This window comes from Phocoena sinus, chromosome 1 (genome assembly GCF_008692025.1).
Source record: "Phocoena sinus isolate mPhoSin1 chromosome 1, mPhoSin1.pri, whole genome shotgun sequence".
Classification (NCBI taxonomy): Eukaryota; Metazoa; Chordata; class Mammalia; order Artiodactyla; family Phocoenidae; genus Phocoena; species Phocoena sinus.
In genome coordinates this window covers 362,452-375,026 of record NC_045763.1, presented here as the reverse complement: position 1 = coordinate 375,026, position 12,575 = coordinate 362,452, and the positions used below count along the sequence as shown (strand labels likewise).

General features: G+C 58.9%; 1 protein-coding gene across 1 annotated transcript; it reads right to left on the bottom strand.

Moving 5' to 3' along the window:
* Window positions 1-235: 235 nt before the first annotated feature.
* Window positions 236-12,279, bottom strand: TTLL10 (tubulin tyrosine ligase like 10). Its single transcript, XM_032609599.1, is given in 12 exon segments — window positions 236-2,674; window positions 2,967-3,060; window positions 3,410-3,526; window positions 7,913-8,053; window positions 8,570-8,741; window positions 9,685-9,856; window positions 10,208-10,293; window positions 10,791-10,862; window positions 11,552-11,681; window positions 11,763-11,881; window positions 11,997-12,202; window positions 12,205-12,279. Coding segments are annotated over 12 exon segments (1,791 nt in total). The 5' UTR covers window positions 12,271-12,279; the 3' UTR covers window positions 236-2,258.
* Between the last annotated feature and the right edge of the window lie 296 nt (window positions 12,280-12,575).

Sequence of the window (12,575 nt, the reverse complement as noted above, 5' to 3'; positions counted from 1 at the left end):
TGCTGCAGGGGGCCCAGCACATCATTTGAATATTGGGGCACCTTCTACCTCCAGATGCCCAGGTGCCCCATAGCCAACAGCACTCCAGACTCAGTTCCCTGCCCGCCTCTCCCTGGCAGCCCACACAGTTCTGGCAAGGACACTTTGGAGCCCGATGGGGGGGCCGGGTGGGGCTAGGAGAGGATCCAGATGGGGGTGTGAGGGTGTGGCCATCGCCCCTGGAGATGAATGAGTAGCAAGGAAACCTCATTTATTGAACTCCAGGCTCTTGGGGTAACCAGGTGCCCAAGAGCAGCAGACAGTCCAGGGCTTTGGGGGACCCCGGGGACGGAGGTCCAGTCAGGACATGCACTTCTTAGCCCACCACAGTCCCTGTGGGCCATTGCACGCACTCAGGGCCCAGGGATGATGGAGGCGGCAGGGACAGCTGCTCCCTGAGGATCGGGTCGCCTCCGTAGACACCACCTTGACCAGCAGGGGAACAGTCCCGCAGAGGCTGGAGGAGAGCTGGAAGGTCCTGGAGCAGCACTGCTGCCACCACGGGCCACATCGTGAGCCACAGGACAGCGTGGGCAGAGGCCCCGTGGGCAGGATGTGAGGAGGGGGTGGGAGAGGCCTCAGAGATGAGACATGGAGTCTAGAGGCCCCTCGGGCGAGTTAAGGGGGTGACACCGAGGTGACATGGCTGTGTAGTGTCCTGGATGTCAGCAAGGAAAGTGGTCCTGACCCCAAAGACACAGGCGTGGGTTTTACAAAGACCTGGGTGTGCCCTGCCCACCAGGAGGCCACCTCTCCCTGATGGAGATGGGTCTTCGGGCACAGAGCTGGCCAGCAGGCTGCAGAGGACGCAGTGCTGGGCTTGACCCCTCATGGAGAGACCACCAGACGCACTGGGAGGGGACTCAGTGTTCCCAGACCCCAGTCACCCAGTGACAAGTGTGCGCCTGGCCTGGGGACCCCACACTCTGGGCCACAGCAGCAGGACGACGAGGGGGTGCAGTGGTGGTGGGAGGGTGGGTGGGCTGTGAGTGACAAGGCAGGTGAGCCCTGGCCTGGGCCCCTCACCGGCTCTGTGACCTGGGAGGACTGACTCTACCTCTCTGAGCCCCGCTTTCCATCTGGCTCTTCTCTCCCTGGCTCCCTGGCTCCCTGGCTCCCTGGCTGCATACTTCCAGTGGACTGGCCGGAGGCTCGGCGGTCAGTGCCCGCCGCCCTCTAGCGGTGCTGTGGCTGTTGCATCCCTGGGAAAGGAGTGGGGGGGCAGCGGGGGAGGACAGGTCGTTGCCCCTCGGGTCCCACCAGCATGCCAATGCAGGGCACAGCAGCGGTCCCGGCGGCCCCTCCCCCCTTGGTGGAGCCCGCTGAAGTACTGAGCGAGGGTGTGCAGGGCAGGAGGAGGGCATGTGGCTTGGCGGTGACCGTTTGGAGAGGTGAGGGCAGGGGGACGGTGTGACAGCTAGGGTGGGCCTAGGGATGGGGCTGCCCAGACCCTGGGGTCTGGACTGGGGGAGGGGGTGGGGAAGGCCAGGGTGGAGAGGGGATTATGGCTGCCCCAGGATGCTTGGTGGCGGGGGTGTGGACACATGAGAGGCCCTGAATCTCCTAGTAGCCTCGAGGCTGGGCACACAGGGCACACAGGGACCTGCTGGCTCAGCACTTCCCTCAGGGCGCTGTCCTGCCAAGACCATATGCCGGTCACCCACAGCCTGGGTCCTCCCGGCCTCTGCAGGGCTCTGCCTGCTGTAGAGTCCGGGCGCCGCCGGTGGAGGAGAGCTCAGGGCACTGGTGCTCCGAAGGCCCAGAAAGGAGCTGAGCCTGGGCAGGGCGGGGACCGCAGCTCGGAGGAACATGTTGGGTGTGAGGAAGCCTTCCTATGGGAATCGAGAGGGGTCCGTGAGGCTCTAGACCCTTGACTGGGGGACACTGGGCGCCTTTCCTGGGGACCACCGACCCAGGCAGTAGAGGTCAGGTGGGTTGTGAGATTGCAGGGCGGGTGGACGAGGGCCGTAGGTGAGGGGGCCCAGGAACTGGAAGCAGCCCACGGTGGGCAGAGTCAGGGGCGCGGGGGGCCTCATCTCCCTTTCCTGCCGGGCAGACACCCCCATCCCTCGACCCTCGTGTCCCCCCAGGGACGGGCCCCAGCAGTGGAGTAGCGGCTCACGGGGCGCAGGGAGGCTGCCGGAGGGGGTCTCGGGGCCCGGTGTGCGGGGAACCCGCGGACCAGCTGCAGAGGACGCGTTTGTAACAAAAAACAGCTTTTATAGGCCCCCGCGAGGGCGCCGGTGGCCCGCGTTCTTGCGCTCCTCCTCCGACGACCCCGGGGAAGGCTCCCGCGCCGGCTCCCCGCCGCCCGGGGTCTCGGGGTCCCCGCCCTGGGCGCCGTCGGGGCTGGGGGTCGGAGGCCGGGGGCGCCGCTGTGCGGAGGAGGGCCGCCCGGGCGCGCCGCTGGGGCCCCGGCGTGGTGCGGGCCTGCGCGCGCCCGGCCTGCCGGCGGCGCGGAGAGCGAAGGACGCGGCGGGCGGCGGCGACGGCGGGCGGGGGACGCTGCGGGAGCCCCCGGGGCGCGGCCACAGGTCTGCCTCGCCGTTGTGCAGGAGCACGAAGCGGCGCTGGGACAGCAGCGGCAGCATCTTCTGGCCGCGCAGCCTCTTCTGGAAGGTCTCGAGTGCCAGGTCTGGGGAGGAGTTGGGGGTGAGCGCCGCTGGGGCGGGGGAGGCGCGGGGGGAAGGGAGGGGCGGGCACCCAGCCTCCCCGGCATGGCGTTCCTGGGGCTGAGGGATGGGCCAGGGGTTGGGGTGAGGCGTGGGCGGGCATCACCTTGGCTGGGAGGCCTGAGCAGAGGGTGGGGTTGCCATGCAGCCTTTCGGGGGCTGGAGAGCTAGGTTTGTGGATGTCTGAACTTGGGGAGAGGGTGGGCAGGCAGAGGGGTCGGTTTGAGGGTCCTGGGGGCTGGGTAGGGGCCTCACCCAGGGTCTCCGTGACCACGCCTGGAATCACCTCTTTCAGGACTTCACAGTTGGTGTGCAGGGCGGGGTTGGAGTTCATCTCCAGCAGCCACACCTGGGCCCAACACTGCTCAGCATACCTCCCTCCCTACCACTTGGCCAGCAGGAGGCTGAGGCCCTGGTCCCCATTAAGCCAGGTGACCAGGCAGGTCACTTCTTTCCCATGGCCTCACTCCCCCATTTGCCCAAGGGGCTAAGACTCTGAGGGTCTGAGAGTCTGGCCTTGGGGGCTGCCCCAGCTGCAGGAAGAGTGAAGCCTTGTGGACACACCACCCCCAGGGCTAGGGAGGGTGCATAACTGCCTGCTCCAGGGGCCCGCCTGAGTGGTCAGGGTGTGCACACAGGGCCCCTGCCTCCTGCACCTGCATGCTGGGCCCCGCCCACCCCGGGATGCTCAGCAGCACCTTGAAGTTTTCATCAATCAAGAAGTCACAACCCATGAGGTCAAAGTAGCCCAGCTTGCACTTGAGCTTGGATTTGACAGACAGGAAGCAGTGGGCCATGATCTGCTGCATCCGCTTCTGTGGGTAGGGTCGGGGGGCGTGGAGACAGGATGTCACCTGTGGGCCCTGATTACACCCTCCAGGCCTGAAGAGCCACATCCCCACCCCTCACCTGCGCTCCCACCAGTGCCCGCACTTTCACGTTCTCAGGGTCACAGGCTCACAGCCAGAAACTCCTTCACTCTCATTCTACTCATTTCACAAACGTGTGGACCTCCTATTGCGTGGCAGGTACCGGGGTCGAGAGTAGAGAGAGCTTACGAGGAGTCTCCGCCCTTGAGCAGCTCACTCGTAGGAGAGAGAGACAACAGTTGTGATGTGTAAATCGTTATGCGCTCTGCACAGCACGTGAAGCCATACGTGCTGATGGAGAAGATGAAGCAGGGTGAGAGGTGGGGCGTTCTGGGTGGTGTGGAAAGGCGTCTGATCTGGGTGGGCCAGAGAGTGAGCCATGGGTGAAGACTGAAAGGAGAGCTGTGGGGTGGGGATGGGACACCTGGGTAGAGCAACGGCTGTAAGTAGGAGCCACGCCCAAGGTGTTGGAGGAACAGAGTGAGGCTGCTGTGGCTCGAGTGAGCTAGGAGGGCAGTGGGAGATGAGGCCAGAGTGGCACCAGTCACATCTCGGGGACACGGGAAGACCTTGCCTTTCACCCCGAGGTCAGAGCTGTTGGAGGGTGGAGCGTAGGAGGGCATATCTGACCCACGCTCTAATAGGGTCCTCTGGCTGCTATGCTGAGAGAGACTGAAGGGCCCTGTTGCAAAGATCCAGGTGAGAAATGTGGGTGGCTTGTGTAAGCCGAGGTGGTGGAATGGATGCTGGGTCTGTGTTGGGGTAGAGCCAAGCTGGTTGATTGATGAAAGGATGATGAGCTGTGAAAAGAGGAATGAAAGGTTATCCCTAGGTGTTTGGTCTGAGACTCTGGAAGGATGGAGCCCCCATCAACGGAGAAGGAGAGGAGGCCCATGGAGTCTGAGACATCTGTGAGCCTACAGATGCGGTGCTGATAGGCCACGGTTCAAGTTCAGGGGAGAGGTCAGGGCCGGATGTTTCAATGTGGAGCCTTGAGCACATGGATGGAATTTAAACTCAGGCAATGTCTGATAAAGACAAAGAGTAGATAACAGTGGGTACAGCGGATAAAGAGTAGAGCCAGGCTGAGCCCTGGGCCTCCTGAGCAGCAGTGTGGAGCCAAGGGGCCAGCACAGGGGGCGGAGGGGGCGTGGACGAGGTCCTGGAAGCCATGGGGAGTGAGGAGCTGTGTCCAAAGTTGGCTGACAGGTCAGGGAGAAGAGCGCTGGACTGACCCCTGGGTTTGACAGCATAGAGGTCACTCCAGTGAGCATTTCAGCGAAACAACAGGGAGAAGCTTTGCTGAGCAGGTTCAAGAGAGACGACATAAAAACAGCCCAAACTGGCCAAATCTGTCAGAATTAACCTTCTCAAAATGCTGGAAATTAACCAAAGGCGTCCAGCAACATGAAGAGTGTTTACTCAAGTAAAATCTTGAATCTTGCTAAGAACAGCAAGCTTTGTAGCATTTTAACTTGCCCTGATTTTATCCCTGGCATCCCAGCTCAGTGCCTTGAAAAAAGCCTGTGTTCTTGGTACTGGAGATAGCAGAATAGACCTGTCTGGCAAAGAATTGGAGTCATTTGTTGTGATGTGTCTGATGGTTCCATGGCGGACCTCACTTGAACTAAAGGAAAATACAAGAACAATGTCTTACCAAATAGAGAATGCCAGTGAAGAGATAGAAATTATAAAAGGGAGCTGACTAGAAATTCTGGAGTTGAAAATTATAGGAACTGAAATAAAAAATCACTACAGGGGTTCAACAGTCCATTGGAGTTGTTCAAAGATAGATCAATTGATACTATCTAGTCTAAGGAACAGAAAGTCAAAGGAATGAAGAAAAATAAAGCCACAGAGACCCGTGGGACACCGTCAAGCAGACCAAAATGCATAAGAAGATCCAGAAAGAGGGCAGAGGAAGAGTCAGGAAGAATATCTAAAGAAATAACGGCAGTGGGACTTCTCAAATTTGATGAAAAGTAATCTACACATTCAGGAAGGCCAGTGAGCTGCAAGTGGGATAAACTCAAAAAGATCCACCACATCGTAAGCAAACTTCCAAAAGACAGACGATGTTGAAATCAGCAAAGAGAAGCGACTCATCATAAAGGCTCCTCCATAAGACCAACAACCAGTCTCTCATTAGAAACCATGGAAATGTCCATCAACAGAGGAATGGATAAAGAAGATGTGGCACATATATACAACGGAATATTACTCAGCCGTAAAAAGACATGAAATTGAGTTATTTGTAGTGAGGTGGATGGACCTACAGTGTGTCATACAGAGTGAAGTAAGTCAGAAAGAGAAAAAGAAATATTGTATATTAACGCATATATGTGGCACCTAGAAAAATGGTACAGATGAACCGGTTTGCAGGGCAGAAATAAAGACACAGATGTAGAGAACAAACGTATGGACACGAAGGGGAGAAGGTGGCAGGGGTGGTGGTGGTGTGATGAATTGGGAGATTGGGATTGACATGTATACACTAATATGTATAAAATGGATGACTAATAAGAACCTGCTGTATAAAAAAATACATAAAATTCAAAAATTCAAAAAAAAAGAAATAGCAAAATAGCAGATGTAAATCCTAACTTATCAGTAATTATATTAAATATAAATGGAGTCAGCTTTCCAATTAAAAGACAGAGATTGTCAGGATGCATTCCCCTCCCCCCCATACACTATCTATGAGACTCACTTGAGATTCAAAGACACAGATAGGTTGAAAGTAAAAGGATAAAAAAATATATATCAGGGCTTCCCTGGTGGCGCAGTGGTTAAGAATCCGCCTGCTAATGCAGGGGACACAGGCTCAAGCCCTTCCGGGAAGATCCCACAAGCCGCGGAGCAACTAAACTTATGCACCACAACTACTGAGCCTGAGCTCTAGAGCCCCTGAGCCACAACTACTGAGCCTGCATGCCATGACTACCGAAGCCCACGTGCCTAGAGCCCATGCTCTGCAACAAGAGAAGCCACTGCAATGAGAAGCCTGTGCACGGCAACGAAGAGTAGCCCCCGCTTGCTGCAACTAGAGAAAGCCCATGCATAGCAACCAAGACCAAACACAGCCAAAAATAAATAAATAAATAAAATTAAAAAATATATATAGATATCAGGCAAACAGTAACCAAAAGAGAGCTAGAATATCTATACTGATAGTAGATAAAATAGAGTTTAAGACAAAAATTGAGGACATTAAGAAAAAAAGAGGACATTTTCTAATAAGTCAAGAATATGTAATAATCATAAACATACATATACTTAACAACAGAGCCTAAAAATGCATGAAGCAAAAACTGACAGAATTGAAAGGAGAAATAGACAATTCAGTAATAATAGTTGGAGACTTCAGTATCCCATTTTCAATGATAGAACAACTAGACAGAAGATCAACAAATAAATAGAAGACTTGAACAACACTATAAACCAACTAGACCTAAAAGACATCTATAGAACACTCCACCCAACAGTAGAATACACATTCTTTTCAAGTGTGTGTGGAACATTTTTCAGGATAGACAATGTGTTAGAACATAAAACAAGTTTCAATACATTTTTTTTTTTTTGCGGTACGTGGTCCTCTCACTGTTGTGGCCTCTCCCATTGTGGACCACAGGCTCCAGACGCTCAGGCTCAGCAGCCATGGCTCACGGGCCCAGCCGCTCCACGGCATGTGGGATCTTCCCGGACCGGGGCACGAACCTGTGTCCCCTGCATTGGCAGGCGGACTCTCAACCACTGCGCCATCAGGGAAGCCCCCAATACTTTTTAAAGGGTTGAAATCATACAAAGTATGTTTTCTGACCACAATGGAATGAAATTAGAAATCAATAAGAGAAAGAAAATTAGAACATTCACAAATATGTGGAAATTAACACACAAGCAACAAATGAAAACGGAACACACAAAATCTTATGGGATGCAGTGAAAGCAGTGCTCACAGGGAAATTTATGGCTGTAAACACCTACATTAAACAGGAAGAAAGATCTCAAATCAAATCAATAACCCAAACTTCAACCTTAAGAAACTAGAAGAAAAACAAACAAACAAACAAAAAACAAAAAACAAAAAACCCAAACCACACCAAAACAAAACTAAACCCAAAGCAGGAAGGAGGGAAATAATAAAGATCAGAGTGGATATTAATGGAATAGAGAATAGAAAGCAACAGAGAAAATCAATGGAACCAAAAGCTGGCTCTTTGAAAAGATCAACAACCCACCGCTGCGCGCACGCCCAACAGCAGCCCCACCCAGGGACGGACGGTCCCGACCCCCGGCCCCTCCCAACGCCGTGTGGGCGGGGCGCGCACGCACCGTGAAGGTGGTGAAGACCCAGTCCCGGGGGAGGCGCTTGGCCTTGCGGAACTTGTCGTTGATGTAGCGGTTCAGGTGCTCCATGCTCCACACCGTGTCATCCTTGAGCAGCAGGTACAGGGGGCTCTTCTTCTGCATGAACTGGGAGGCAGGGCAGCGCCTGGAGGCCCGGCCCCCACGGGGGGCCCCGACAAGAGCCTCACCCCGACGCGGCCACCAGAGACCCCACAGGGGTCCCGCTCCTTCGGGACACCGAGCCCCTCCCCCAGCACCTCCTGCCCCTGAGAAGTATCCCCAGATCCTCCCGGAGGGCCACTGCCCAGACACCTCCCTTTGAGACCCTTCCACAGAGACCTCTGCCCACAGCATCCCTGAACTGAGGTCCTCACGGAGGCCCTTGCCCTTGGCTCCCACCCCTGCTGGGCCTGATCCACACCCAGAGGGAGCTGAGCTGGGGGTCGGGGCCACGGCTCTCAGTCTGTTCACCAGGATGCCCAGCTGAGGCTGAAGGTGAGAGGCAGTGCTGGCTGCAGGCAGGGGCAGCCCAGGCCACCTCGGGGTTTGGGCCATGTCTACAGTTGGATTCTTTTCCCATTCTTGAGCAGTGATTTTTGTCCAAGGCTGCAGGGAGGGTCCTCACCTGTGTGGGGCATTTACCTGGTTGGTTAAATGGCCACCGAGGTCGCTGGAATGGGGATCATAAAGGCCGAGGGTGAGGCGAGCATAGCCGTGGCCGAAGAAGACCATATAGGGCATGGTGCAGGCGATGAGCAGGTAGGAGCGCACGTCGAACTTCTTCCCATCCAGCAGCAGCGGGTTCTGGATGTACCTGGGGAGGCGTGGTTAGCCTGGCCCGTGCCCCCACCTGGGCCTGCCAGTTCCTCAGCACCCCTGCTACCTGTCTCAGGTGTGAGCTGTGGGTCCCCTACCCTGGCTGGGCGCAGTGTCCACTGGTCAGGGGACATTTCCGAGCCTGAACACATCAGGGAATTGGGAAGGAGGGCCTGGCCCCTAGAGCTCAGCCCACTGGTGTGTGTCTGGGGCACCCCAGGGCGCAGCCCTCGCTAGAAGCCTGGGAGGCAGAAGCAGACTGGGCCCTATGGGCTGGGAAGACTGCCTGGAGAAGGAGGGAGGGGTGACCTTGGGCCTTGAAGGGCAGGTGGCTTTGGAGAGGCAGGGAGGGGACATCGCAGTGGAGAGAGCTGTAGGTCTAGAGACCCAGCAGCTGGGAGCAGCTGCTTGGGGTGGCAGACAGCAGTTGCGGCAGGAGTGAGGTCCACACTGGCAGATAGGGAAGTCCGAAGGGACCTTTCTCAGGCTCGACTGTGCCCCCTGGTGTGAGGCTGAGGGTCTGGACCCCTCCCAGAGGCAGAGGGAGCAAGGCGGGGTGGTTGGCTCTGCCTGTGGGCCTGAAGGCTGCAGCTGGATGCGTGGGGGATGGGGGAGAAGCCGGGCTCCCTGCAGGTCAGAGGGTGCAGGACCCAGGCTGGGGCACAAGCTGACCAAGCCTTCCCTGCCCCACACCATCCAGGAGCCTCCTGTGTTTGGCGGGGGGGGGTGGGGGTGGTGGTAGGGTATATCCTCTGAGATCCTGACTGGATGTGAAAACCCCACCTCTTCTGGCTACACAGGGGCCCAGCTGGGGGCACCGCAGCCTTCCACCGCCAAGGACTCCTCTGTGGGCCCCGCCACGCCCACGAGCCTCACAGGCACCAGCGGGCCTGGGTCAGCCCCACCTGGCCGACGCCCCTCGGGGTGCCCACGCGCAAAACCTCTGCACGATCCGCGCCTGAGGCGCCCGGAAGGGCATCTTGCGGTAGATGGGATCGTCCTCGATGCTCTGGGTCTCGGCTTGGAGGGCGGCGACTTCCTCCTGGTTCCGGATTAGAAAGATGCCTTTGCCCTGGTTGGAGGCGGTGGGCTTGCAGATCCACATCCGGGTTTCTGCGGAGAGAGCTACCCGAGCCAGGGAGCCTGCCTCGCCCCGCCCATCCCTGCCTCGCCCCGCCTTGGCCCCAGCCCCGCCCCGCCCCGCCCCGCCCTGACCGCTCCCAGCCACGGCCCCGCCCCTGCAGGCTTTGGCCTCCACTAAGGTCCGGCCATGACCCCCACCCCACCCAGCATCTACTCAGCACCAGCCCTGACCTCACCCCCCGTGGCTCCACCCTTCCACTCCCTGACCACGCCCCACCTCGGCCTCGCCAGGGCCTTGGCCCCGCCCTAATCTCGCTCCCACCTTGGTCCAGCCCTGCACCGGTCTCCCCAGAGCGGGCCTGGCGTCCAGGGGCCTCTCACCATCAAAGAGGGTGAAGAAAGCCTCTCTCTCGTCCCTGATGTCCAGACGGTAGGTCTCTGGGAAAAAATCTTCCATTTTCAGGGCGCTGGGGAAGCAGGGAGGTGGGGAAGACACTGGGAGGGTTGTCCCCCTCCCCCAGCTTGGCCAGCCATTCTGGGGGTCTGACCTGGGGTAGGCTGGAGGGAGAGTGTCTGCTAGGAAGCTGCGCTGGGCTGCAGGCACTCCTGCCCTCTTTGGTTTCCTCTGAAACACACCCCCACCCCCGGCCCCCAGCTCTTTCCTCTGCAGAACCTTTGCACCTTCTGTTCCCTGGCCAGGAGCACGCTTTTCCGGCTCTGCACACCTGGCTTCTCTGCAGGCTGCCTCACCCACCTCCCAACCCCTCCCACCTCCCTGCTCTTCCCCCTGCTGCTCTCGGGCCTTCGGGAGTGGTCAGTTCAGAGCTGGGTCTCCAGGCCAGGACAGTGCCCAGCATGCAATGAGCGGTCGGCATGGATCCCCTGTCCTGGGATGCCCTGTAACCCCTTTCACCGAGCACCAGGCCATCCTTCAGTTGAGGGCAGAATGGCTGGGGGAATCTACCTCTGTGGCCCAAGGTGTCCTGAGCTGCTCCACATGAGCTCATCTGGGGCGGGTGTCGTGTCCTTTCCAGATCTGTACCCCAGGAGGACACAGGACCTGGCCTGAGTGGCTGCTCAGTGTGGAGAATGGATGGGGGCGTCGAGAGGTGGGGAGTGGGTGGGGGCTTGGCGGTAGACTGGTGATGTGTGGATAAGTGGATTTTGGATGGAAGTAGGTGGATGGGCAAGTGGTCTGGTGGGTAGACGTATGCCTGGAGGGGGTTGGACCAGAACTGCTGACAGAATTGGGTGGTGTCGTGGATGACCAGGTAGTGGGTGGCTGCCTGCCTGGTGGGGGGTGGACGAGGGAGGCAGATGGTAGGTGGTTGTTTGGATGGGCGGGCAGATGTGTGAATGGCCGGGCAAGTGAGTGGAAGAGGAGTGGGCACATCGAGTGGGTCGGGCACGGCTCCGGGGGGAGGGGCGGGCCAAGGGGCAGGAATGGGTGCGCAGTGGACGGCAGTGGGTGTGGTAGGCAGTGGTGACTGAATGCAGGACACCAGTGGGCGGCTCTGTGGTGAGCGTGTGAGGACCGCTGGGGGGCCGTGGGCTGGGTGGCTGGAATGGTGGCCGTTATTGGGGGTGGAGACAGATGGGTGGTACGCGGCTGGGTCAGTGGGAAGGCGGGTAGGCGGACCGACTTGGTGGAGGGCGGTCAGGAGCAGCGATTGACGCGTCGGGTGCGGGGTGCGCCGCCGGGGTGGGGGGCCAGGGCATCCTCACTTGGCCTGTGCGCAGGGGGCCAGCTTGCTGGTCTTGCTGAGGACACGCGCGTGCTCCCTCAGGGCGCTGAGAAGCCCGATCTTGGTGGTGAGGAGCTGGCTGTTGGGGAGCTGGTACAGCAGCTGCTCACCTGGCGCGACAGAGCCCGGGCAGCGTGCGACCGCGCATGCGCGCGTGGAGGGCCAACCGCTGAGCCCGGCCCCGCCCCTACCTTCCCGGAAGCTGCAGTAGGTGTCCCTGCACTTGACCTCGCACCACTTGAGCTTGTAGTCTTCCCGCCGGCTGTCCTGGATGCGCTGCCAGCCCTTGCTTTTGCAATAGGAGCTGATTCTGCAGGGGCGAGGGGCGGCGGTGATCTGGGGGCCGCGGGGCTGTGGGCCGCGGAGCGAGGCTGGGCCGGGGCCTGCAGGCGGTGGGGCTGGACCCAGCCTGAGGCCCCACTCACATTGCGGCCCCGTTGGTGCCTCCGATGTAGAAGAAGGGGCCCTGCCCGGTGCCGGGCCGCTGCTTCTCCCCCTCCAGCGGGTGCTTCTCCAGGAGGGCGGCCCGGGGCCTGACAGTGTCAGCATCGTCCAGCTCTGCGGGCAGAGTGGGTGGTCAGAGGCTCTGGCCCAGCTGGTGGCTTTTCTGCCCCTCCCTGGGCCCTGCCCGAGCCCATCTGCGTCTTGGTCCAGCTGGCTTAGCTGACGTAGGAGCCCCTCCTCTCGGTGGCTCCCCATTGATCTCTCATGGGCCCAGCCTGTGAACAAGGTGGGGTCAGACAGGGGGCGTCCACTCAGAATCTGACTGGAACCCCTGTGCAGTCCCCCCAGCCATCTTGGCCCATCTCAGCCCAGCCTCAGGCCCAATCAGAGGGCCTCCTAGGAGAAAGGGGGCAGGGTCCCTCCTTACCAACGGCAGGGGCTTTATGTGGGGCAGAGGCTGAGGTGTGAGGCTGGAGCTGGGGGCAGATGTGACGCAGGGACGTGCCCAGAGGGCGGGGGTCACAATGTCCATCGTGACATCATGGGTGACCCACAGCAGT